The 26510-nt window shown below is 32.3% G+C and overlaps 1 protein-coding gene across 1 annotated transcript; it reads left to right on the plus strand.

Annotated features, from left to right (window-relative positions):
* Window positions 1-22376: 22376 nt before the first annotated feature.
* LOC115954032 (putative disease resistance protein RGA1) lies at window positions 22377-26039 on the plus strand. Its single transcript, XM_031071885.1, has 2 exons — window positions 22377-25148; window positions 25772-26039. The coding sequence occupies exon 1, from the start codon at window positions 22509-22511 to the stop codon at window positions 25119-25121; it is 2613 nt and encodes an 870-aa protein (XP_030927745.1). The 5' UTR covers window positions 22377-22508; the 3' UTR covers window positions 25122-25148; window positions 25772-26039.
* The last annotated feature ends 471 nt before the right edge of the window (window positions 26040-26510 follow it).

Here is a 26510-nt window from a genome sequence, read left to right on the forward strand (position 1 = left end):
CTTCACAAACTTTGGATTGTCGATTGCCCTAAGTTGTCATCTCTCCCGGAGGGGATGGAAGCTCTCACTGCACTAAGAGAATTGGGGATTAGAGGTTGTCCTGATTTGAGTAGAAAATGCAGAGAAGAAGATTCGCACAAGATTGCTCGTGTAACACAGATTTATCTCGACGGGATCAAGTTCACAATAGAAAAGAAGATGGCATCAACGAGTACTTCGAAGAAGAAGAAGAAAGGAAGATGAGGTAAGGGCATATCTGTCTTTTTGTTCTTCTTCTTTGGGTTATTTAATTATTTATTATGGTTTTTAAGTTTTTAGTTTTTTTTACGCTTAACAATGACTACTGATAGTTGATACCAATCTTGAATGCTGGTTATGTTTAGCCCTTTTTGTCTAAATAGTTTTAAAGTAAATTGAAATAAAAAAAATATCTTTTTGGATGAAAATTGAAAATAAAATTCAAAAACTTAAGTGGTATTTAAAATTTTTCCCCTCACCCTTTCCTCACAAAAATAGAAAAATAAATGGAAAAGAGAAAAAGAGAAAAAGAAACATTGATCTATTTAGGAGTAATTCATGGACAAATTAAATCTTGTTTATGGAACATTGTGTTTCAATGTTTGGGCAATAAGGCATATAATCTTGAATGAATATACTAAAATTTTATTTATTTATTTCTCTTTTGTATAATCATTTTTATACAAGAATTATTCTCATTGTAAGTTTCTTAAATACAATATAATTACAAATTCCGTTTCAGGAGTTCAACATAAGTCACATACATTAGACTTTGAACGTTGCTCAATTCAAAGTCACAAGTTCCTTCCATAATTCGTAAGCATTTATTCATTGCAATTTGGATTACAAGATGTAAATAAATAAATACTTCTATTATTTAATTTTCTTTTAAGTAATGTAAATAAATAAATATTTCTGTTATTGTAATTTGAACTAAATGATGTAAATAAATAAACATATATGTTATTGTAATTCAAAGTAAGAGATGTAAATAAATAAAGAAGTGTTGTGTATACTCCCTTGAGTACATTCTTGGATATAAAGTTGAGAGATCCATGGATTGGTGTGTGCAAGCATCTGTTCTAATATTCATGTTTTATTCTTCTTCTTCATAAGCAATAAGCACCATATATATTAACATGCTTATTTAATTAGAAAATATGGGGTATAATTCACATTGAAGGAAGTGACATTTGTATTTTATAAATTTTCATTTCCATCAAAAGCTTTTTCTAACTTAAACCAAAATTACAAATGATATATTAAAATTAAGTTCAGAGAAAAATGACATGCCAATGATTACAGGCAGTTTGTTCTCAGGTTTGGGAACAATGAGTGTCATTTTTCAGATACTTCAATGTAAGCATCTGTTAACTTGAAATACAACTTGAGCTTTGTAATACAACTTGAGTAAATTTAAGACATCAACACAAGATAGGAGGGGAAAAAAGGAGGAAGAAGAAAAGACCAGCATATACAATCGTAATGTTAGACCAAAAAAAAAGAATTGACTAACAACTCAAGACACAACATTTGCATTAAGGGCATCATCAAGGATGAATGGACCAAGTTTACCTGCCCTAAATAAAGTAAGAAGCTTTTTTGATACCATCAAACGAGCTTCTGAGTCCTTATGAGGTATCTTAAATGCCTTTTGCAGTGCTTCATATTGCTTCTCTGCAGTCACTCTCGTATTCTACATTACCAGTGAATTCTCAAAGAGTTAAATACAAAGCACATTGGAATTCTTTGACAAGATCTTGAAAGGGAAAACATAAAGAGCAGGAAATTCAGAAATGACATAAAATAAAGCAAGATATTCACAGGTCACATGGAGACCTGATCTAAGCTACATTGGAGGGTTAAGGGTTTAAAGCTAGCATTTTTAAAAAAAGTAAAAACTGGGAAATAGAAATGAAAATGAGGCTATCCATGGCATAGATCTAATTGGCTTGGGTTTTAATTAAAAAAATAAAAGATTAAATTGCAAATTATATCCCTTAAAGTTTCAAATTTTTGATATGATCCCCAAATGTTATGATTTGCTTACACCATGCTTAATTCTTGTCAAGTGCCGGCCAGATTTGGCATCCCAACTACACCCTCTATATTTGTATTTATTTTGATTTTGCACCCTATATGTTTGAAATTCTTTTGCTTAATCTAGTGCTTAATGGACACAAGTAGGCATAGCACATTGGCAGAAATGAAAACATCCAAACAATACCTAGCGATAAGGGAGTGACTCAAAATTTGAAATTTTATGAACAAAATCAAAATTATCCCAAACTTTAGGGTGTAATTTGCAAATTAATCTAAACAAAATAAACGAAAAACTCAATACAACTTCTTCAGCTTGAGAAACATCCACTCATGATAATTCTAAAAATTAACTCAATTCAACCCATAAAGATTGAATTGAGTAGTTTTAGGATATTCCTTAAAGTGCTGTCAAGGGTTGGGGTTAGAGGTGGTGGCTGGCTAAGGAGAATGGAATGCGGAGCTTGGCTGCATTGGGGGAATATTGATCACATTTGTTTAGTTCAGCTCAGGGTCGGCCCTAGGCTTAGGCCACTTAGGCAATCGCCTAGGGGCCCCTACTAGAGGAAGGCCCCCAAATTTTGGGGCAAAAATTGAGATATATATATTTTTTTAAATATTTTTTTTTTTTGAGATATAGGAAAAAAATTTAGTTTTACATTTTTCTTCTACTTTTAAAAAGTACCAAAGAATTGAGTAATGCTAGAGATATTACAATTTTAAATACATATGGCTTACAAATATGTGTCAATAATTACAAGAATTTTTTTTTTTTTTGAGAGTGATACAATAAATAATTTAGATAGGAAAATACTATAAATACTATAAATTTTACTTAAAAACCTTTATACAAATTGATGTGACAATTAATATGATTTGTAGACGTCAACAACCTATTAAATGCATTTTAAAATTACTTAGTGATACATCTTTATAAGCATCATGTTGTAAAATTTATAATATCCCTAACATCATTCATTCAAATACTTGTTTGTTATCTTCTTGAAGTGTCATTAATTACATTCATTGCTATAACATTTGTATGTTTTTTTTTATAGTAAAATTTGTTATAGTTTTAGCATTTCTTCAAAAAAAAAAAAAACATATTACAAGATAAAAAGAATGCATTTTTGTTATATAGAAATTATGATATTGAAAACTAGTTAAATATTATTTAATTAATAACAAAATGGCCCCATTTAAATATTTCGCCTTAGGCCTCAAAGTTTGTTGGGCCGCCCCTGGTTCAGCTTACAATTCTCTACATTCTGTCATTGCAAATTGATAGTCTGTTGGAGGTTTAAGGGTTTAAAGCTAGCATTTTTTTTTTATAAATTAGGGAAAAAAAAGTGAAAATGGGGGTTGTCCATGGATTTAATTGGGTCGTGTTTGAATCAAAACAATAATAAAAATATCCTAAAATTTGGATTAGTTTTGATTTTATCACCTAAAATTTTAAATTTTTTAAGTGATTCCCAAATGTTATGTATCATTACAATTTGCTACCTTCCAATGCCCAATGACATCTTCTATATTTGTATTTATTTTGATTTTGCGCCCTATATGTTTGAAATTGTTTTGATGAATCTAGAGCTTCATGGTAGGGCTGTATATAAACTAAGTTATTTATGAACAATTTGAGCTCGACTTGTGAAAAAGCTTATTTATGTTCGTTTGTTTAGCAAACGAGTCAAGCTCAAGCCTAAGTTTAGACTCAATTATTAAATGAGTCAAATTCATACATAATAATTTATTCGTGAACATAAGAGCTTGATTTAATTATGTATAATATTATATTTTTATATGTATAATTGTCTTGAAATATATTTATTTATACTTGAAATTGAATTGTATAAATTTATAAATAGATTTATATAATATTAAACTCTTAATTCATAGTAAAAATTTGGGATGGTCTTGTTTTATTTGGATTTTGGAGAATGTGACATGCTTTCTCTTTATATTTTGGTCTTGATGAACTGGGTCTTGCATGTCTTTCGAGAATCCCTTTCTCTAGTAATTTCAGTCCACTATGTTCTAAAGCTTTTCCTTGTTTAAGAGAGAATTAGCAAAGAAAAAGAGAGGGAAGATCAAATTTGATATATATATATATATATATATATATATTCACACTTTTAGGATTTAAGTGTACCTATCGATAATTGTGCTACTGGGTACAAAGATTAAAAAAAGAGGGACATTGTGGCTTATTGATACCTAGGCAGTTGGGGCATCAAATAACACCAATTAGATTATAGTATATCACCCTTAAATTTTTCTGTTGTTGACATTATTGATTTTGGTCCTTTCTAACTTTAATATGGCATGTAGCAAACAGTAGTGCATTATTTTACGTGCAGGAAGGTAGTCTTGCTTATAACAACATTTCTTACACAAACTTTATTGTGATGCTCACCATAGAACGTTCATAGTTTCAGCGGCGGCGCCACATAGAGGTCAGGGTAGTCCTAGGACCACCCTGACCTGAAAAAAAAAAAAATTATATGTAATAATTAAATATTTTTTATTTATCTACCCTTAACAAAAAAAAGGAACACCCTCAAAAAAATTAGGAACACCCTCAAAATTTTTTTATGCCAATAAAATTAAAGAGAGATGCTATGTTCACAACACTTTTACAATATTTTCATAACAAATCACAAGTGGTTAGTTGTTATTAGTTTAAATTTGAACCTAGCACTAAGATTACTTTTTTATGACAACAATAATAACCAGTAACAACCTATCACTTAGGATTTATTGTAAAAATGTTGTAAAAATGCCATGGACATATCATTTCTCAAAATTAAATTTTGGTGGATTATTGGTTACATTTCGGCCGATACCAGTTTTTAGAAGAAAAAAAGAAAAATCCCTAAACGGACAAACTCGTCAACACAACATGTCATTACCTGCGTCGAATGCCTAAAAAACAAATCTAGCCATCGCAAAGGTCGCCCCTACTTCTTCTTATTGTACTATTTTTGGTTGTTGTTTTTTATTATTTAATTACATATTTATGTTTTAATATTATAAAATAGTAATTGTTATGTAATAACTAAATGATCTGAGTGTCAAAAAAGAAAAACTAAATGATTTGTTTTATTTGAGGTTTACTTATTTGGATCAATAATTTTATGTTGTATAAGAAAATATAAATATAAATATATATTATTTTTAATTTTTTTTAGAAACCCCGAAATACCCTGAAATGGTACGTCGAAATAGATCAGTACTGAAATATTCCGTTCCACTAAACAAATCGAAACAGTGTCTAAAACAGTATTTATAACATTGCTTTCAAGCAAAAAGAAAAAGCTAAAAAAAAAAAAATGAACTAAAATCTAAAAAAGAAAAAATTGTAATAGAGAATCTAAAGAAAAAAAAAATTGTAATAGAGCAAGCCCACTCAGGAACACCCTGAAAAATATTCCTGAAGTCGCCACTGCATAGTTTTACCTTAATTGCCATGCAATAATTTCTGTCATTTAAATTCTCTGCTGAAAGCCACTTCAAAGAATGTTAGATCTCATTTATGCCATTTGTTTAAACCTATAATTGTCTTGTGGGACTTGCAATGTCCCACAAGACAATAATTCTTGAATGTTTCAGAGTGTACAACAATCCAAATATCACCGTGCACTTCAATACAGAGACCATGTATATTGTTAGCAATACAAACGGCTAGACGTCTGGAATTTTACTTCAAAATCTTTGTTTGAGGCAAAGGGGTTATTTTATGGTATTGGTCATTCAGCGAATTGCCAGTTGTTGGAAGGCCAAGTTGAGCTTGACAGCTATGGGTACGTTTTAGTTGAAGAGGGTATTGCAAACGAATTCGATCAGAATGTACATTTTGTAATTTATTATTATATTAATCATTCTCCGCTAGAGAAATTTTTTTTGTAATTTATTCCATTTATGTATTATTTATAAATTCAAGTACTAACTGCTGTATATATAATACACAAAAAAAAAGCAGGGAATAGATTTGTGGCACGATAACTTGTAAAAGAAAAATTACATAACACTAATTGGACACCTTCTCTCTTCACCTCTCCCTTGCGCATGTATCTAGCCCGATATTTGAATCAATACATATTAGCTCATTAATCACCACAATTAAAAGGAATAAAATAATATCTCTCATTTTCAATGTAGAATTAAACATTTTCACTAACTCCTCATCTTCTATATTAACTCCCACATCTTTACATTTATGTTATAATACAAATCAATTTTAGTTATATAATATTAAAATGTTCCAACGGTTTTTTATCATAAAGTAAAGATACTAAAAAGAGTTTATTCGATGATAAGAGACTTGACTAGTTGAGTTAACTAAATCTTACTTATAAGATGTCCTTTATTTTATTTGAGAAGCTAATATTTTCTTTTTAATACACATTCATTTATTTATTTTTGAAGCTGGAAGTTATCGTTTGAAAACATTAAAAGGTGTTAATTCTTTCCATTTGATCTTTTATTTCATTTTGGCATGATTCATAATACAATCTACTTTTTAAGAAATTGATAAACATAATATTAGTAATTTTTCAAACCTGCCTTTTATTTTATGAGAAAATTCAATGCAGATTAAATTAAAGAGAGTCACATTTTTATTTGAAAGATAATACATTAATGATATTTCAATACAATGTTGGATCTTCTAATTAAACATGATTAGAATATAGGGCCAAGGGTGTATTAAAGGAAGGAAGGCATTATAGTCAATGTGTAGAAAAGGATTTGGTTTATAAGTTTAATGATTTTCTCTGCCTTGCTTCAAACTCAATTGAGGCCTTAGCAACACAAGCCAGATTCAATAACCTAATTACTTTTTGTAATAATCTTTCATTTTAATTTAAAGTAGGGAATCCTTATTTTAGTTCTCCATTTTTTTATATTAAATATGAGACACATGATATTTATTTGATTTTGTGTGGTTTTCATCTGTCTTAAGTTACCTTTTACACTTAAGGCCAACTCTAGTATTAATTCACTTTGGCAACTGTCCAAGGCTTCCAAATGGAAGAATGACTCATAATTTTGTTCCTAAAATAAAATACATCTTATCCTCTTTAATTTTTTTAATTTGAAAAAAATTAACGAATGCCCTAAACACATTGGTTTAATAACTATTTTTTTTTAAAAAATTTATGGGATTTAATAAAAATAATTAACTTTTTTGATAACTTTTTATATTTCTCATGAAAGTGGTATTAAAACTCTTTTAAAATGATCCATTAACGAATGTCATGGAAGTACCCATTAACAAGGACTCTTTTTTAATTTTATTTTTAAGTGGTCCACATCTAGCTAAAAATAGCATGCAGTTGCAAGGCACTTTGGTGTTTGTCATACATGGTCCAAATAGTGGACACAATTTTTTAATTTTTTTTTGGCATGCAAACGGAGTGGACTTATCAACTTAGCAAAATACAATCGAAGTATTATGCACCAAAATAAGTTAAAAGTTTTTTTTTTTTTTTTTGGTAAATAAAAATGGGGGATTTATGGTTATATTACACCCCCGGGTAGAGCGCCAGGCGAACCGAATTTATGGTTATTGCCTGTGCGGGATTTTAACCCCACTAAGGATGCCCACCAACGGACTCCTGCGAGTAGTGGGACTCGAACCTAGGTATGTTGCACGAAGTGCCCAAGCCTTACCCACTCAGCCAGCCCCCGTTGGCAAATAAGTTACAAGTTACCACTCTGACCCATCTGCCTTTCTCTTTAACCATTAAGTATCACTCTGACCCATCTGCCAATCAAATAAGACCTAAGAAGCTACTTGCTAAGCAATCCTCTGTAACATTAAGTATCACTCTGACCCATCTGCCTTCCACCTCTAGCAAATTAGTGCTTCTTCACATGACCTGCATTTTCATTCAAACACAAAATCCATCCTCGTATTAATTATACACCAAAGGTTTTTTTTTTTTTTTTTTTTTTAAACACCAATGTAAGAGACTCCTAAACACCTGGCAGATCCATGATCTACTTCAAGTAGCTAGAGGAGACTAAAATCCATATATCATTATATTACAACTATCAAAAGCATCTCAGGAACAGAGCCTCTCAACAGCTTACTTTATAAAAATTAATATCGGAAACTCTCTCCAAATTTGGATGTACAAACAGATGACATCAAGTACAGCTTATCATTCAGCAAAAAAAAAAAAAAAAAAAAGTACAGCTTATCAAAAATGTAACATCACATTGTCAAACTATTTGCCCCAATAATAAATACGCGATGCCTTTAAATTGCAGTAATATAGATGGCTAGTGCTGATGGTTATCACATCACAAGTACATTGCATGATTAAACAATACACATTGAGAGTTGTACATTATGAAAACAAAATAGAGATGAAACTACAGGACGTTTTAGAAAAGAGAACACTTTTCAGATAGGCATTTATACAATGGTGTGATACACCACAATGGTAGTGATAAACCAGCAGAACCCACTACTTTACTAATAACCTGATAAGCTCTTTTATATATATATATATATATATATATATGATCGTTAGTCGTGAATTGTGTAGCATCACAACAATTTGAGTTTTCAACCTATACAAAAGTTTTCACCAATGTCTGCAAGTACCAAAATCTACAATTCTGAGACCGAGACTAAAAGCAAAAACTAAGAACCATTCATTGCACCAAACCAAAATGCCAACGAAAAACGAAGATCATATTCAAACCATCTCCAATGAATGGTAGAGGAAGAATACCATTAATAAGATCACAAAATCAATTTCCCAATTTCTCATAATGCTTCCGTCTCAAATTTTCATTATCATTTTCAAAAAGCCATACTACAATTTCTAATCCTCTAACAATGGGGGTAATATCAATTTATCCCTATGCATTTAATTGTGTCAAAAATTTTCACTCATAACTTTTAAACCAAGTTTGTGTTTGTGACTACCGTATAAGCCATTTTATGTACAGTTTTTTAAAATTTCACTTTTTCTCACATTTTCAAAGTACAAGTATTTAGTACACTTTCAACAAAAAGGATTTTAACAAAAAGCTAAATAAGCTATTTCCAAACAGACCTCAAAAAGTAAACTCTATGTATTAAATTGAATTTTTTTTTTTGGGGGGGGGGGGGACTTGAAGCTAGGTTCTCCTATAATATAAAATTTACCTGGATTTTTGGAAGTTGGGGGACAATATTGTCCCGATCAATAGTGGAGCGATGAAATTGAAATTTGACTAAAATTGAAGTTTGGATTTTGTCAAATTGACAAACAATGACTCTAATCTAATGGCCTCCATTCATGTCGAGCAATACATGAAACTAATTCATAATTAAACGAGATGATGATAATTCTAGAAACCAATCCTGAATCATCCAAATAAGTATTTACTTTAATCAGAGAATTGCATGCAATTAGTGCTACTCACAAAAATGGACGAATATCATCAAGTACTTGTCGAACTTGTGAGAGAGAGATACCTTTGCAATCAAACTTGTGGTAGCGCTTAAGAAGGCGGACACTGTCCTTGGCAAACTCTCTGAGACGGTTAAGGCGGTTTAGGCAAAAATGTGAGATTCCAATTAAAAAAAGGCTTTCTAATGTTCTGAATGATTTAGAAAAGAACAAAAAGAAAAATTAAAAGGGTATAGTTTGTTCTTGTCAAATGTCTAGAAAAATGTGTCTATATATATGACATGTATATTTTACCTAGAATAATTATACATGTCCACAATTTATCATAAAATTGACACATTCTCATAATTCTATTCTATAGCCACTTTGACAAGCAAACTATACTGGCTGCGCTAAGGTCCAACTCATGTGCCCTGGAAAACTATGCAAATTTGAAGTTTAATAAACCAAATAGTGCTTTTTCTTCTCTTAAAGTCAGTTCTAGATTCTACATATTATACATTTTTTCTTGTATTGACGTATTCTATGCAACATTCCTTGAATAAAAAAATAAAAAAAAATGAATAAACTTACAGGCAGATAATCTGAGGCACCAGACGATCCACAGGCTGCATCAAATCCTCACAACCTGTCAAGCTGCAAGGTGCTTTCTGGCAATTGCAGAGTACTTCCATCGTCTCCGAGCTCTGAGCTCTCTCTGGCTAGCATTTCCTCAACGGGAATGAGAAAGAAAACCCTATACCCACATCACATCTTTAATCACTTTCCCTAAATATAAATGCTAATGTCTTTTTGATATCCCTTTTATCATTTCTATAGAGATGTATAGAACAATAGATAGACAAGTTTAAATCTTAATTAAGCAGTAGAATTATCTCTCTGACTCTATCTATCTCTTTTTTCTCTCATATTTTCTTTCTTGGATAAAGAATTTTTAGAAAAGAATTGATTTCGATGAGCAGCCATATTTGACTTAGAAATAGAGGAGAGGAAGAAGTAGAAGGTTTGATTTGGTGTTTGGTTATTATGATTTTACTAGTTTTTGTAAGAGTATGAATTTACTCTTCCCCAATTTATGTATTGTCTATAGGGTTCCTTGTAAGTTTTCTCTTATTTACTTCCTCTAAATCAAATAACATTTTTTTGCTTACCTTGATGTCATATCAACCACCCCAAAACAAGGTTGTGTTGTTTGCTCATTTATCCCTGTAGGGAATTTCACCGAAATCCTAACCTGTGAGAAACAAAAAAAAAATAGAGAAAACACACGCCAAAGAAAAAAAAACAATTACATACACAAGACAGTATTTACGTGGTTCGGCAATTTGCCTACGTCCACGGAGTTGCAGTGATTTCACTATTATCAGGGAAAAATACAGAGTGCGGCTACAATTTTTCTCTCTCAGAAAACACAGCAACAACACCCACAATAAAACCCTAATCACCAAAGTCGGTTTCTATATACAAAACGGGCCAAAAAAATTTCCCGAGAGCAAGCCTCCGCTCCATGGACTAAGCCTCAGTAAATCTCCCATTAAAAACCACGCAATATTATTCGGGTCAGGTCGGGTTATCGAACCAAATCAAACAAAACTAAGCTCCACAAAGCCCAACAATCCCTACCATAAATTATTGTCATTCACTCTATTTCAACAATTCTTCATTTTTTTAAAAGTATTAACAAAAGAACATTACAGGCACAAAAAACAAAAAAGCTTCTCATCCTTTTTAAAAAGCCATCAAGTGAAGCTAAATAAATTTAAAATTTTAAAAAAAGAAAAAGAAAAAGAAAGATCATTTTCCTTTGAACTTACTAATCATCTGTTTCAAATAAAGCTTGTTAGAATTGTGTGGTTAAATGATTAGAGTATTAGAATTGTATGGTTAAATGATTAAAGTTACCATTGTTTGTGTAAGTAGACACCTGCAATCATTGATTTAATTTGTTAGAAGTGAACGATATGAATTGTTCTCTGATGTAATACATTGAACTGCTAGCTAGGAATCCGATTCTAATCCCAATTCCAAGCCAATTGTAATCCATAGTATTAGTATGGATACAGATATTCAATTTAAGAGAGAATATCGTTAGCCAACATCCCTTATCAACTCAAAGAATGTCCCCTGCACCAGCCAACATTGGAAAGAAAGGCATCATTCTTTGCATAGTATGTCACAGATTCTATCTAGCCCCCTCTTTTTTCTTTCAAACAAATAATGAGATTCCACCAAATCTATTCTCAACTAGAGTACGTATCGAATAGTTAATTTACTTACACCTAAAGGGAAATGATTCCGCCCCAACAAATTAAAAGATATATACTTTGTCTCAATGCTTAAGTCATTCCTATTCCATTCTTTGCCTACGGCCTAAAAAGAATTGTGTGCCAAGTCAAGTCATGATCCATGGTGCAGTAAATCCACTTACGTACAATTTTGCTTCACTTATTTGCAATTATATCTTCCCTCTCGGAATTGCTCTATAATAAAAATAGCTGCTAATACTTAAAAGGCATTGATTCACTTAACCATCAAATTCCTTTCCATCCCACCACCACAAGAACATGGCTCAAAATGCCTATTGCATTGCAGGGAAGATCGTGGAGCTCAGCTCAGCATGGGGCGTATAAAGCGATCTGAAAAAGCTTGAGTGCGCCGTGTTAGCCATTAAGGTCGTACTCTTAGATGCTGAGGAGAAGCAAGAAAGTGACCATAGGCTGAACCATTGGCTACTATATCTGTGAAAGACGCATGAAACTAGACTTTCAGTCTCTCTTTACTTTCTAAGGTAATAAACCATAAAACACAGAATCTCTTCACCTTGTATCCAGCAATATCTTGAGTAACACCAAGCAGGGGGACGACAGTAGCACACTTCATCTTCTCTTACACTATGAAAGAAAACAAAAGTAGTTACTGTTCAATAAAATTTAATAAAGTTCCCCATAGTTCAATTTAAAGACAATGACATTCAAACTACATAATCTAGCAGAAAAATAGTAACAGCTTACCAGGAAAGCAAGACAATGCAATTTGATGGATTGAATTAATTAAAACCTACTTGGCAATTTTAGGAACGCCAACCATGAAAATAAGTAGAGTAGCTTCCCTTGAAATCACTTCCTTCGACTTGTACTCCACTAGCTCGAGAAGCTTTTGGTACATGAACCATGATAAAACACCATCATCACCACACACATTCTAAAATATTAGAGAGAGTGGACAGACACTAATTGACACTAACACAGACATTGAAACAGAAAATATAGGACAGGACGCGAAAACACCATAACTCTTGAAAAATCAGGACAGGATTGATACAACAAATAATTAATTAAATGAATAATATATCTTCATATCTATAGACATATTTTATGTTTAGTTTAAGTTTTAAAAATAAATAATTACTGTCAAAATTTTTAAAAAAATGTCTAAAATCAAATGAATCTTTTAAATAAATAAAAAAAATGCTAAAGTTCAATTTTAGTTTCTTGACATTTACTTCAATTGTCAAATTAGTCCAAAAAGATTCGGTCCAAATCTTTTAGCAAATTAAACAGTTTAAACATTATATATGTTAAATTTTATTTAAAAAAAATATAATCATCAAACAATAAGATCTATGAAATGACAACGTTTTTAGTAAAATTTGTAATTTAAAATGAATGTTTGAATTGCACCATTGGCTAACAGATTTTGATGAAATGATCCTATTGACACAACAACTTAGTCGTATCTATGATGTTGTGGAGTTAAGGAACTCAGCTTTTTCAGTGGAACCAAGTAGTACTATTCGTAATGTCATGGAACGTGTGTGCACCTTAGATGGCATTGAGAAGGGTTCTGAACTTTACCTCATGGCAACATGTATTTTTCAGAAACAAGAGAGGAGAGAGATGTTTGTCGTGATGGAAGAACCATATTTACAACTTCAGTTTCTGCAAGAGGAGGCAAGATTGTTAGGAGGGCACTACTTTGGCACTTAGGGTGTTTTATGTTTTATCCTTTGAATAATGTTTTATGGAAGAGAGAAATGTTTTTCATTCTATTGTTGTTTTATCCTTTGAATAATGTGGTTGTTAGGGTGTTTTAACTTGTTGGGCTGTTAGGGTGTTTGAATTATGAAGATAGAGTATTACATGGAGGGTAAATTTTTATATGGTGCTTTTGTAGTGAATCTAATGGAAATTTCTGAATTTGATCAGAGGTCCTCAGTTTATCTAATATGTTTGATTGTTTAATGCATGAATCAGTCACATTTGTACTGTGGAAAGTCCATATAACATTCAGGTTGATAGTTGCAAACTGAAGTTTCCAGGGCAAATAACTGTCTCAGTCAACAGTGGTAATGTAAGTGTGATATTCTAGATATCAATGAAACAGTCCGGTCACCTGTCCTGGCTTCTGAGTTACCAAGCATCGTTTTGAACTCTACTCATTTAGAAACAATTTTTGTTTGAATGCAATAGCTGTGTTTGGTTTCATTCCTTGGCTATGGAAAAGCATTCAATGATGCTTTTAACAGTTTCTTTGGGGATCTTTTTTTATCAAGGCAAATGAAAGATTCACTTCTGGTCAATTAGACGTGTAGCGTCACTTTAAAGTATAGACCATATAGGAAATTTAAAAAAAAAAATAACTATGAAAATAAAGAAAGAAGGAAAAAGCTGGTCTCAGGAACATAGGAATTTCAATAATTGAGTTTAAAAATCTTAATGGATACTTGTATTGGGAGCTTCACATCATAGAGCAAACTATATGCAGATATATCTGTAAGGGCTCATTTTTTTTTTTTACAATTTTTTCCTTGATTCACATATGCATGTTGATTTTAAACAAGAACTCTAGTCACATTCATGAGTACGAAAAATCATTATTATAAAAGTACAAAATTCAAAGGGAAAAAAGGAATAATCAAAAATGTCATACCAAGTCAATTTTGCAATTTTTTTTCTCATAGTATTTTCATTAGTAAGTTACACACAACTATATTCTCCATCCTATTCTTATAGGAGCAGGAGCTGCCATTTAGGCTAGAGCTCATGGCCCTCTTTGTCTAATTTATGATATCTCTAAATTGTTGGACATGGTTGCTGTAGCTGGTTAGTAGCTCGCATATAGAACTCATGTAGTTGGGCAATTCCCTTCCCTTTGTTTCCCCCTCTTGGCAAAATATGTACTTGCCAAGAAAAAAATTGAATGAAAATACTTTTAATTTGTGAGCAAAGTACATTACTATATATATTCTTCTTAGAATTCATATCTTGGAGACAATCGGCTTCTGGTTGCCATTTCGCTGTCATGATTGTTATTGCTATAATGTACTCCTGATGATTTTGCTCTATAAGGAAGAACTGAGCTTATTTTAGACACATTTCTTTGATGCTTTGGTTCAACTTTAGAGGTTCTGACAGTAGTATTATTGCCAATATGTAGTCCTAAGGAATTTGGCCTATAAGAAACTGAGCTTATAGTACTTTTGTATAAGGTAGTATTATTGGGAGGCTCTGACAGTAGTATTATTGCCAAGTATTATTGCCATTTTGTATAAGGTGCTCCTAAGGTACTTTTTACTTAAGAACACATCCACTGCAAGGTGCTCTTAAGATAAGTTGTCTTTGAGTCTACCTAAGGGGTTTTTGTCACAGACTAACTATGGCAGTCATGACTATTAGGTAGATACTTTTGTGGGCTTTTGTTGTATGATAGATACTTATTTTGATTTATCTAGTTACATAATTTTAAATGTTTACTCATTTTCTTTATTGTGATTTATCTAATTTATTGCTATAATATTTTAGGTGATATTCTTATGGATTACAATGATCATATTGATAATAGTGATGAAGATCATTCTTATGATGTGGAAAACGATGAATATGATGATGAGGAATTATATGATCTTGCTGTTGCTGGATGTCATGTTGCAGTGACATATTATATGAAATATATTGATAAACAACCTTGTAGAGATTCTGAACAAACTAGCTATATGTGGTTGATGGATTGTTTGACAGGTAATAAAACGAAATGTTTAGAATGAAACCACATGTTTTCCTTCAATTGTGTAATGTTTTACAACATATATATAGACTTCAGCACACAAGGCATATTTGGCTTGAAGAGTCAGTAGGTATATGTTTAATTATACTTGGACAAGGAGCTTGTTATAGGATGGTTCAAGAAAGATTCCAACATTTTGGTAAGACTATACACAGACATTTTTATAGAGTTCTGAAACGCCTTAACATAATGTCAATGGATATCTTCAAGCTTTCTAACCCTAAATTTAGTGTAGTTCCAAGACATATACAGAAGAATCCATTGTACATGCCACCCTTTTAGGTATTCATTTTATACATTCTAATTTGTTTCTAATATTTGTTAGGATTATTTCCTAAGTAACTAAAATTTATATTCTATTTTAGGACTGCATTGGTGCCATTGACGATACATATATCCAAGTTGTTGAAGATGACAAGAAAGCTCCATATTATAATAGAAAGGGTGTGACATCTTTTAATGTGATGGTAGCATGCGATTTTGATTTACTTTTCACATTTGTTATGGCTGGATGGGAGGGTGCAGCACATGATACACGTATTTTCTTAGATGCTATCCGTCGTCATCTGTCAACTTTCCAAAATCACCACCAGGTATATAAAATTTTTATATATTAAATATGTATGAAGGATATTATTTATGTACATCTTACATTTTTTTTTTCTTTTACTAAGAAAATATTATTTAGTTGATACTGGATACCCCTAAAGGAAAGGATATTTGCCACCTTATAAGGGACAGAGATATCATCTTTTAGATTTTTGACGAGCTGGTCGAGGGAATCACATAGAAGAGAGGTTTAATTATGTTCACTCATCACTTAGAAGTGCAATTGAGCGAACTTTTGGAGTGTGGAAGAATAAATGGAAAATTTTGAAGCAAATGCCACCTTATGACATTAAGCACCAAAGAAACATTATAGTTGCTACTTGTGTTTTGCATAATTTTATTAGAAAACATGATAGGGAAGATGAGGGATTCAATTGGGATGAACATGACTTGGACAGACCAAGAAGCAATAGTAGTGGAGAAGGTAGTAGTAGACAGGCAAACATTGAAAATATACAAGATGAGGAGATGAAATTTGTTCGTTACAAAATAGCTTGTTCCATTTGTGGGTTGTAAAAAATATTTTTATTATTTCTGTTTTGGTGTTTTGGTTTTTAATTTTTCAGATAAGAACTTTTTTATTATTATAATGGATTGTCTAGTATTGATATTGTTGGCAATTAACATTTTAATATAATTATTTTCCTAATCATTTTAATATCTTTTTCTTGATGAGTTATTTTTAATATTTTAAATTTGATAAACTTCTCTCCATGGATTTCAACAACAAAAACATCATTATTGTTGTTATTATTAATGTAATTGTTAAGCTTAATTACATATTTTCAATAATAAAAAAAACACTAATCACAGGAAAAATGACAATATAACTTTCAAAAAATAGTTAAATCCTTTTTTGGAATTTACACTCAAAACAACTATTTTTAAGACAGCTTATCCAAATGCTTAATATGGCTTTAAAAATAGAAAACGCATATTTTCACATTTTTACCAAACACATAACTGTGGCTTTTAAAATGCACGTTTTAAAAACGCACCTTTTGAAACAACCTATCCAAACATGCCTAATATAGGACAGGACACGAAAACACCATACCTCTTGAAAATTTTGGACAGGATTGATACAACAAAGAATTAATTAAATGAATAATATATCTTCATATCTATAGACATATTTTATGTTTAGTTTAAGTTTTAAAAATAAATAATTACAGTCAAAATTTTAAAAAACATGTCTAAAATCAAATGAATCTTTTTTTAAAAAAAATAAAAACATGCTAAAGTTCAATTTTAGTCTCTTGATATTTACTTCAATTGTCAAATTAGTCCTTAAGATTCCGTCCAAATCTTTTAGCAAATTAAACAGTTTAAAAATTATATATGTTAAATTTTATTTAAAAAAATATAATCATCAAACAATAAGATCTATGAAATGACAACGTTTTTAGTAAAATTTGTAATTTAAAATGAATGTTTAAATTGCATCATTGGCTAACATATTTTTTATGAAATGATCCTATTGACTCATTTTTTACATAGTGAGGGAATCAATTGAATTTCAACCACCCAAAAAAAAAAATCCCCCTAACACAAAAAGAGGACACGTGTGGAGTGTCCAAGCGTGTCCGACATGGACACGAACTCGAGGTGTCCGTGGTTGTTAAGAGCATCCATAGCAGTGGAGCTAAAAATTTAGCTTTTTAGCTCCACCAAAAGTTACTTATCTATTTTACCTACACACATGTTGCAGCAATGGATCTATTTTAGCTTTCAACACAATAAAATAATATAAACATCATAATAAAATAATATAAATACTACAATAAAATAATCCATCTCACTACAATAAAATAATATATTCACTACACACAATTATCATAGCCACACACTCCACCAGCAACAACCTTCATGTGACAACCACAGCCCACGGCAACAACCTTCATGTGACCACCACCAACACAACCACAACCATAACCCAACACAGCCCTCGGCAAGAAAAAAAAAAAAAAAAAAAAAAATCAAACCACCACCAACACAGCCACAACCACCAACACAGCCCACGGCAACCACAACCACAGCTACCAAACCACCACCAACACAGCCACCAAACCGCCATTTCAACCACAATCCACAATCACAACCAAACCCAACAAAAAAAAATAAATTCAAACACTTAAAAACCCACAAACCTAGCAATCCAAAACCCATGAACCCAGAATTCCCGTCGTCGCCGATCATGGCGTCGTTTTACTGTCGCCTTGACCGAGCATAGAGCTTCGATGGGTCCGTGGCGCGCTTGAGTTCGATGAAGGCGAGATGGGCCAACGGCGTGGGACGGCAACTGGACGATGACGATGAAGATTGATGATGAAGATCGGCGACGATGAAGATCCAAAATGATGAAGATCGGCGATGGCGAAGCAGAGAGTAGACGAGGGAGAGAAAAAAAAAATGAGAAGGAAAGAGGAAGAAAGAAGAGAAGCCGGAGAGAGAGAGAGAGAAAAGAAAGAAAAAGGAAAAAATATTTTTTTAATAGAAGAGGAGAGAGAAATTTAATAAAATAATATTTTTTTTCTTTTAGATGTTATGAACAGTGCACATCTATTTATAGATGTGCACTGTATCAATGGAGCTAAATTTTTTAGATTTAGCTCCACTGCTGCAGCAAGGTTTTTGTGTTTGTGGAGCTAAATTTTTGCATTATAGCATTATAGCTACACTGCTGCAAATGCTCTTAGCATGCTATATTCACTAATTACAAACCTTGTGCACAGAGGTTTTGCTATGGCCATTAATGGCGATGCAATCTTGATGATGTTTGTTAGGGTTGGCCAAGTCTTTCTTTTTTGGAGGAGAAGAAGGGAATGCGGACTTCAACAACAGCACCGGTGTGTCTTTGATGGGGTGTGTGTCGTTTGATGGGCGGCACCACCACCACCACCACCGGTGTTGAAACCCAATTTCAATCCCATAATCTATCACACAAACAATAACATGTGTCATGTTGTATGGTTTTGCCGTTTTGGAAGGAAGAATCAAGAATGTCTCATTTTTTAAACTCTTTTAGTTTATTGAATTTTGGTGGTGGCTACTTCCTTGGTAGTGGAGCTACCAGAAAATAAAGTACTGAAAAAAATAATTGAAAATGGGCTGTCCATGGATTCAATATTGAGTTGGGCTGGAATTAAAATATAAAATAAAAAACCCAGCCCAACTTCTTCACCTTGATAACTCTAAATTAACTTAATGATGGAAAATACACCAACAAATTTTAGTGTTGACTCATGAGTCATGACTTTTACTTATATTGAATTCAAATTTACTGCTATATTTTTAAATTTTGAATCATTAAACAAATCAAGCTAAAATCTGTTAGCTAGTCACCATAATATACACTAATAAAAAAAACTAACATTGGTTCAAAGTTAATACTAGTTGTTTAGAGGAGAGTTGGGGTTGGAGGTGGTGGCTGGTGGAGGAAAAGGGAATGCGGACTTCAACGACAATTTGAGGGGGTCTCTGATGGAGTGTGTCATGTGCCTTGGCATTGAAAGCCATTTTCCCCAATTTCAATTTCTCTCTCTCTCTCTCTCTCTCAAACCCATCTTCTATCACACATATAACAGTTGAGTTGGGGAGCTGCATGTCTATACAATTTAAGAGATGCTACATCCACAACATTTTTACAATATTTTCCCAACAAAATCATAGGTGATTAGTTGTTATTGGTTCTAATTTTAACTCAATTTTACAAAAAAATAATTGAAAATGAGCTAAATGTAATCGATAGGGCTGGGCTGGAATTAAAATATAAAATAAAAACCCAGCCCAATCAACTTGAGCCTTAAGGAATCTAAAAATTAAAGAAAAAAAAAAGCTTTATTAACTTATATGCCATCATCATTTAAATCTTATTTGTGCACTTATATAAATCTCACTTTATACTTTTCCAATAAAGAAAAGGAGGTCATAGTGTATGCTATATAAAGATACTACTTTTTTTACTAATTTATCCATCCAATTTTACCTCTTAAGACTACTACTTCTTCTCTTAAAAGTGTTAAGAAAAAAAAAAGTCTTGTGCCTTTTTCTCTTTGTATTTCATAGAAAAGTCTTTATCTTGTGAATCATTTTTCTGAGCTGTGTATTAATTAATTAGCAAAATTAAGTCTAATAGTTCAAGTTCATCAAAACTAAATAGTAAAATATCTAGACATATCAAACCAACAAATATATATAAAGTCAAAATATTTTAAAAAAAAATTGCATATATTTTTTCGACTTATTAATAGCATAGATTGAGTTAAAATTTTGCTAATCTGAATCTAATCCAACTCTTTTTTTGTTCTTTTTTTTTTTTTTTTTTTTACAATTTAACCTATTAACCCAAGGAAAAAAAAAAAAAAAAAAACCCAATTTGGAATGACATATTAAGTTGGATTGGGTTAAATTTGTTAGATTAGTGGGTTGAATGTATGCCTTTATGTTAATCATTTTCATTTTGAACATAACTATCAAGAATGTAATTGACTTGCTTTTAAGAATTTAGAGATAATGTTGATGGCTAATAGTCAATGGACCGAATTAGTTATTTGATTCTTAATCAATAATTTATATAATACTAACTAATACTAGTTATGGAGAAAATAATTTTAAAAAAAAATTAGTAACGTACTCTTTAAAACATATACAATACTAATACATTAACAAGTAGTAAGGCCACAATTATTTTATAAATAAATTTACCTAAGAACTTTTAAAAAATTCAAAATTTTATAAAGGAGTATAAAGATAGTATTTCAAATTGTGACAATGTTTGAAATATCCACATTTAATCTTGGCAAACCTTAGTAAAATCTGAAAACTTTATATATTCACATAACTTTTAATCACTCATATTTATTTTAATAGCTTTGGAAAAATTTAGGACTGGAAGATGGACCCTACCAAAATGAAAAGAGCATATGGTCTCCAAAAAAATATATAGAGAGAATTACTCATAACATACAAACTATATCTGGTGACTTAAAAAAATATCTAAGTTGGTGAACAGAGACTATACCAATTAGGGATGGCCATACCCATTAGGTAATGGATATCCAACCCTACCCGATCCAATTGTTTCGGGTAATACCCGGTTTTTCATGGGTAGAGCTTAACCGGGTAGGGTATGGATATTACCCGAATTGTTCAGGTAGGGTATGGATATTATCCAAACCCGACCCGTACATAAAAAAAAAAAAAAAAAAAAAAAAAAAAAAAAAAAACACCCTATCACTGGAATGGAATATCAGCTTATTGACAGTGATGTCGTGCTGCAATGGAAATTGTCCATGGATACAAAGGCTTACAAAAACTCCAATGGAGCAGTATCGTTGATGTTGATGAATGGTACTGGTTTGTATTTGCTTGCAAGTGATGGATCCCAAGGTTGTAATTCAGGTGGCTTTCACTGGTCCATCGGGATTTCGGATAGGTAAGTTGGGTTTTGAAGGCAGATTTAGCATAAGCAGCTTTGTGAGAAATAAATGGATGCTAGAATTTGCGGGACCAGTTGAAAAGTGTGATATTCCTTTCATTTGCGGAGAAATTGGATTATGCACGAGAATCCCTTAGATGGCAGATTGTTCTTGTCCAACAAAATTCAGTAGTCAAACCAATTGTTGCATGCCAGTGGATAGTTCACTATCTCTGCCTTCAGCTTGTAATGCAACTAGTAATGGCAGTCAATTGAATTCCTTGATTTCCTATCCAAAAAACCCGTATTAAAAAAAAAAAAAAGCCTGAAAGTGACTTTTATTATTGTTACATTGACCTTCATTTTACTCTTGTGGAAAATGTTACTTCTTAATTTTATTTTATTTTTAAAAATTTTTTATCTAATAAAATTTCTATCTCTATCTCAAAAAAAAAGAAAAAAAACGAAAAGAAAAAGAAGTAGATACAATGCTTTAAGATTGGTTAGTTTTTACATTAAAATGTTTTGGATTAAAAAAAAAAAATTAAATGGGTTTCGGGTAGGGTATGGATATCCATGGATAATATATTCGAGTAAAATTCGGGTATGGATATTAATGGGTATTGATAATCGGGTATCCATGGGTAAACTTTTCGGGTAGGATATGAGTATACCCGATCCATACCCTACCCATGGCCATCCCTAAATTACCAATATCATAAATGAATAGAGACTATGTCGCTGCACATGCGCGGTACAGAGCTCCGTCCCCACATGGCCACACAGTCCATCCACGCGTAAAAGACTTTTGAAAGTCTCTCACCAACTCCAATAAAAGTCTCTTTGCTTTGTTGTTTTCATGTTCTAAACTTTACCATTCTTGCAACTAAGCACAGTCATTCATCTTGACATTCGATTGTCTTTGCTCTTTAGTCTTTACCAAGAACATGGCTGAAATTGGCTACGGCATCGCAGTGAAGGTCCTGGAGCTGCTTGGATCGGTTACTTACGAAGAGCTCAGTTCAGCATGGGGCGTCCGAAGTGATCTGACAAAGCTTGAGCGCACTGTCAAAGCCATCAAAGCCGTACTCTTGGATGCTGAGGAGAAGCAAGCCAGTGACCATAGGCTGAGTATTTGGCTAGGGGAGCTCAAAGACGTCCTTCAAGATGCTGAGAATGTGCTGGATGAATTTCAATACCGAATTCTGCAGAAGGAAGTTATGAAGAGATACGGGAGCACTAGCAAAAAGGTGAGTAACTTTTTTTCAAGTCCTAATCCACTTGCAGTCCGTTTTGAAATGGCACATAAAATCAAAAATATTAGGAAGAGGGTAGATGAAATTGCAGCTGACAAAGATAAATTCAATCTTGCTCGAGGACTTGAAGATAGGAAGTTAAATATGCAGGAAATGAGGGACATGACCCACTCCTTTGTTGATCCTCGGAATGTCATCGGTAGGGATGATGCCAAAAAAAATATAATACATCTTTTGATGGACCAAAATGAAAATTCCAGCAGAAATGTGGATATAGTTCCTATCACTGGGATTGGAGGTTTGGGGAAGACCACAATTGCCAAGTTGGTGTATAGCGATGAACAGGTAGTTGGTCATTTTCAATTGAGAATGTGGGTGTGTGCGTCTGATAAGTTCAATGTTACAAGGTTGATAAAAGAAATCCTTAAATCTGCAATTGATAAGATTGATGAGAATTTCGGTGCGCATGGGTTGCAAAATAACTTAAGAGAACTTTTGAGAGATAAGAAATTTATAGATAATTTGGGTGTGGATGAGTTGCAATTTAGATTAAGAGAACTTTTAAAAGATAACAAATTTCTACTTGTCTTGGATGACTTTTGGAATGAGGATCGTAATAAATGGATGGAATTGGAAGATTTGTTACTTGGTGGTTACAATGGAAGTAAAATCATAGTGACAACACGAAATAACTCGGTTGCTACCATTATGGGTACTGCCCCTACATACCATTTAGATGGCCTCTCCCAGGAAGATTGTTTGTCTTTGTTTGTGAAATTGGCATTTAAGGAAGGAGAAGAAAAACATTATCCAAACCTCTTAGAAATTGGAAATGACATTGCTAAAAAATGTAAAGGGGTTCCATTGGCAGTGAGGACTTTAGCCAGCCTACTTTATTCAAAAGTTGATGAGCGGGAGTGGAAATTTGTGAGAGATAATGAGATATGGCATTTAAAACAAAATGAGGGTGACATCTTACCTGCATTGAGGCTGAGTTACAATCAATTGCCTTTTCACTTGAAGCAATGCTTTGCCTATTGCTCTCTTTTCCCAAAGGATTATGAATTCACAAGTTGTCTTTTGGTTCAATTTTGGATGGCACATGGACTTCTTCAATCACCTGACAATGAAAATCAAGATTTGGAAGATATTGGTGACTTGTATATTAAGGAGTTAATGTCAAGATCTTTGTTTCAAGATGTATATCAAGATGCTATGTTCTTTTATATCTTTAAAATGCACGATCTTGTCCATGATCTTGCAATCTCAATTACTAAAGGTGAGTGTTCGGTAGTGACCAAGATGTCCACCCTTGCTGCAGAAGTTTGTCATATGTCAATTTTGGAGAGTGGGCAAGAAGTTACAACACAATTAGAGAAGTTGAGCATAATCCAGACTATTATTTTCATAACAAATCCACCTGCGTCCTTACTTGAAGCATGTATCGCAAGATTTAAGTACTTGCGGGTGCTTGATCTGAGCAAATCATCCTTCAAGGTGTTGCCAAGTTCTATCGGAAATTTGAAACATTTGAGATATCTTGACCTATCACGTAATCTCATAATCAGGCAACTTCCCGATTCCATTTGCAAGCTGCATAGTTTGCAAACTTTACTGCTTGCTGGTTGCAGCAATCTTGAACGGTTGCCCAAAGGTATAAGGGACATAATCAGCCTCAGGTTTTTGATAGTTAAAACAAAGCATACCTGCTTGTCGGAGAAGGCAGTAGGTTGCTTCGGTTCTCTTCGATCTTTGTTGATAGGTGACTGTGAGAATCTAAAATGTCTGTTTGAAGGGATGGTAGGGCGCCTCACCTATCTTCGAACATTAATTGTTTCAAAATGTCCAAGCTTGACCTCTTTGTCACTCAGTATCAAACACCTAACTGCTCTAGAGAACCTGACGATTTTGGATTGTAAAGAGCTTAGTTTGATGGAGATGGAGGGAGAAGACAATCAAGATCTCAATTTGAGCCTCCAGAATTTGATAATTGGAGGTTTACCTAAGTTGGAGGTTTTGCCCCAATGGCTCCAAGGATCTGCAAACACTTTACAGGTGATATTGATTGGAGAATGTGAAAATTTGAAGGCTTTGTCGGAGTGGCTGCCACGTCTGAAATCACTTCACACACTTCGGATTTTCGAATGCCCTAACTTGTCATCTCTCCCGGAGGGGATGGAAGCTCTCACTGCACTAAGAGAATTGGAGATTGCAGGTTGTCCTGATTTGAGTAGAAAATGCAGAGAAGAAGATTCGCACAAGATTGCTCATGTGCCAGAGATTAAACTCGACAAGGATAGTTGAAGTTCATCGTCATCATCAGAAGAAGAGGTAAGGGTAGACTTGTCTTCTTGTTCTTCTTTCTTGTGTTAGTAAAAGTATTGTTCTATTCTTAACGTGGTTTATTCTTTTTCATCTATCTTTTTGTTCTTTGTACTATTTAATTATTTATTATGGCTTTTATATTTTAGTTTTTATGCTTATCAATGGGTACTGATCTCTTTTTTTTTGATCAAATGGGTACTGATCTCTTGATTGTTGGTTATGTTTAATTTTGTTAAATAAATAACAAAAGCCCTCTTTGTACAAATAGTTTTACAGTAAATTAAAACAAGAAATATTTTTTGGATGAAAATTGAAAATTAAATTCCAAAACTCAAGTGGCTTTTTAAATCTTTATTTTTCCCACACCCTTTCCTCACAAATATATAAAAACAAATGAAAAAGAGAAAAATAGAAGAAGAAACATTGATCTATTTAATTTATGAAGGAATTAAATCTTGTTTATGGAACATTGTGTTTCAAAGTTTGGCCAGCAAGGCATTGGCACCCATAATCTTTAATGAATATATTAAAGTTATATTTATTTATTTTTCTATTATATTATCTTTTTTCATAGTATTATTCTTAGTGTAAGTTTCTTATATACTATATAATTGCAAATTACATTTCAGGAGTTCGGCATAGGTCACATCCAATAGAATCTGAACATTGCTCAATTCGAAGTCACAAATTCCTTCCATAATTCGTTAGCATTCCTTCATTGCAATTTGGATTAGAAGATGTAAATAAATAAATACTTATGTTATTTAATTTGCTTTCAAGTGATGTAATTAAATAAATATAGCACTAACTGATGTAAATAAATAAACATATATGTCATTGTAATTCCAAGTAAGAGATATAAATTAATAAAGAAGTGATGTGCATACTTCCTTGAGTACATTCTTATGTGTAAAGTTGAGAGATCCATGGATTAGTGTGAGTACATTCTTGTGTATAAAGTTGAGAGATCCATGGATTGGTATGTGCGAGCATATATGCTTATATTCGTGTTTTATGATTCTTTTTTGCAATCAGTACGTACTGTGTATATTAACATGCTTAATTAATTAGAAAATATGGACTGTAATTTGTATTGAAAGGAGTGGCATTTGTATTTGGAATTTTAAATTTTCATTTCCATCAAAAGCTCTTTCTAACTTAAACCAAAATTATAAATAATATATTAAGAATACGTTTAGAGAAAAATGGCACACCAATGATTATAGGCAATTGGTTATCATGTTTGGGAATAATGAGTGTCATTTTTCAAATCCTTCTTAAGCCAAAGGAGTTAGAAAACTTTGATTTCTCAACAAGAATTACTTTAATCTCTACTACTATCATGTTAATTATTGAATTTTATATTGT

This window comes from Quercus lobata, chromosome 7 (assembly GCF_001633185.2).
Source record: "Quercus lobata isolate SW786 chromosome 7, ValleyOak3.0 Primary Assembly, whole genome shotgun sequence".
Taxonomy (NCBI): domain Eukaryota; kingdom Viridiplantae; phylum Streptophyta; class Magnoliopsida; order Fagales; family Fagaceae; genus Quercus; species Quercus lobata.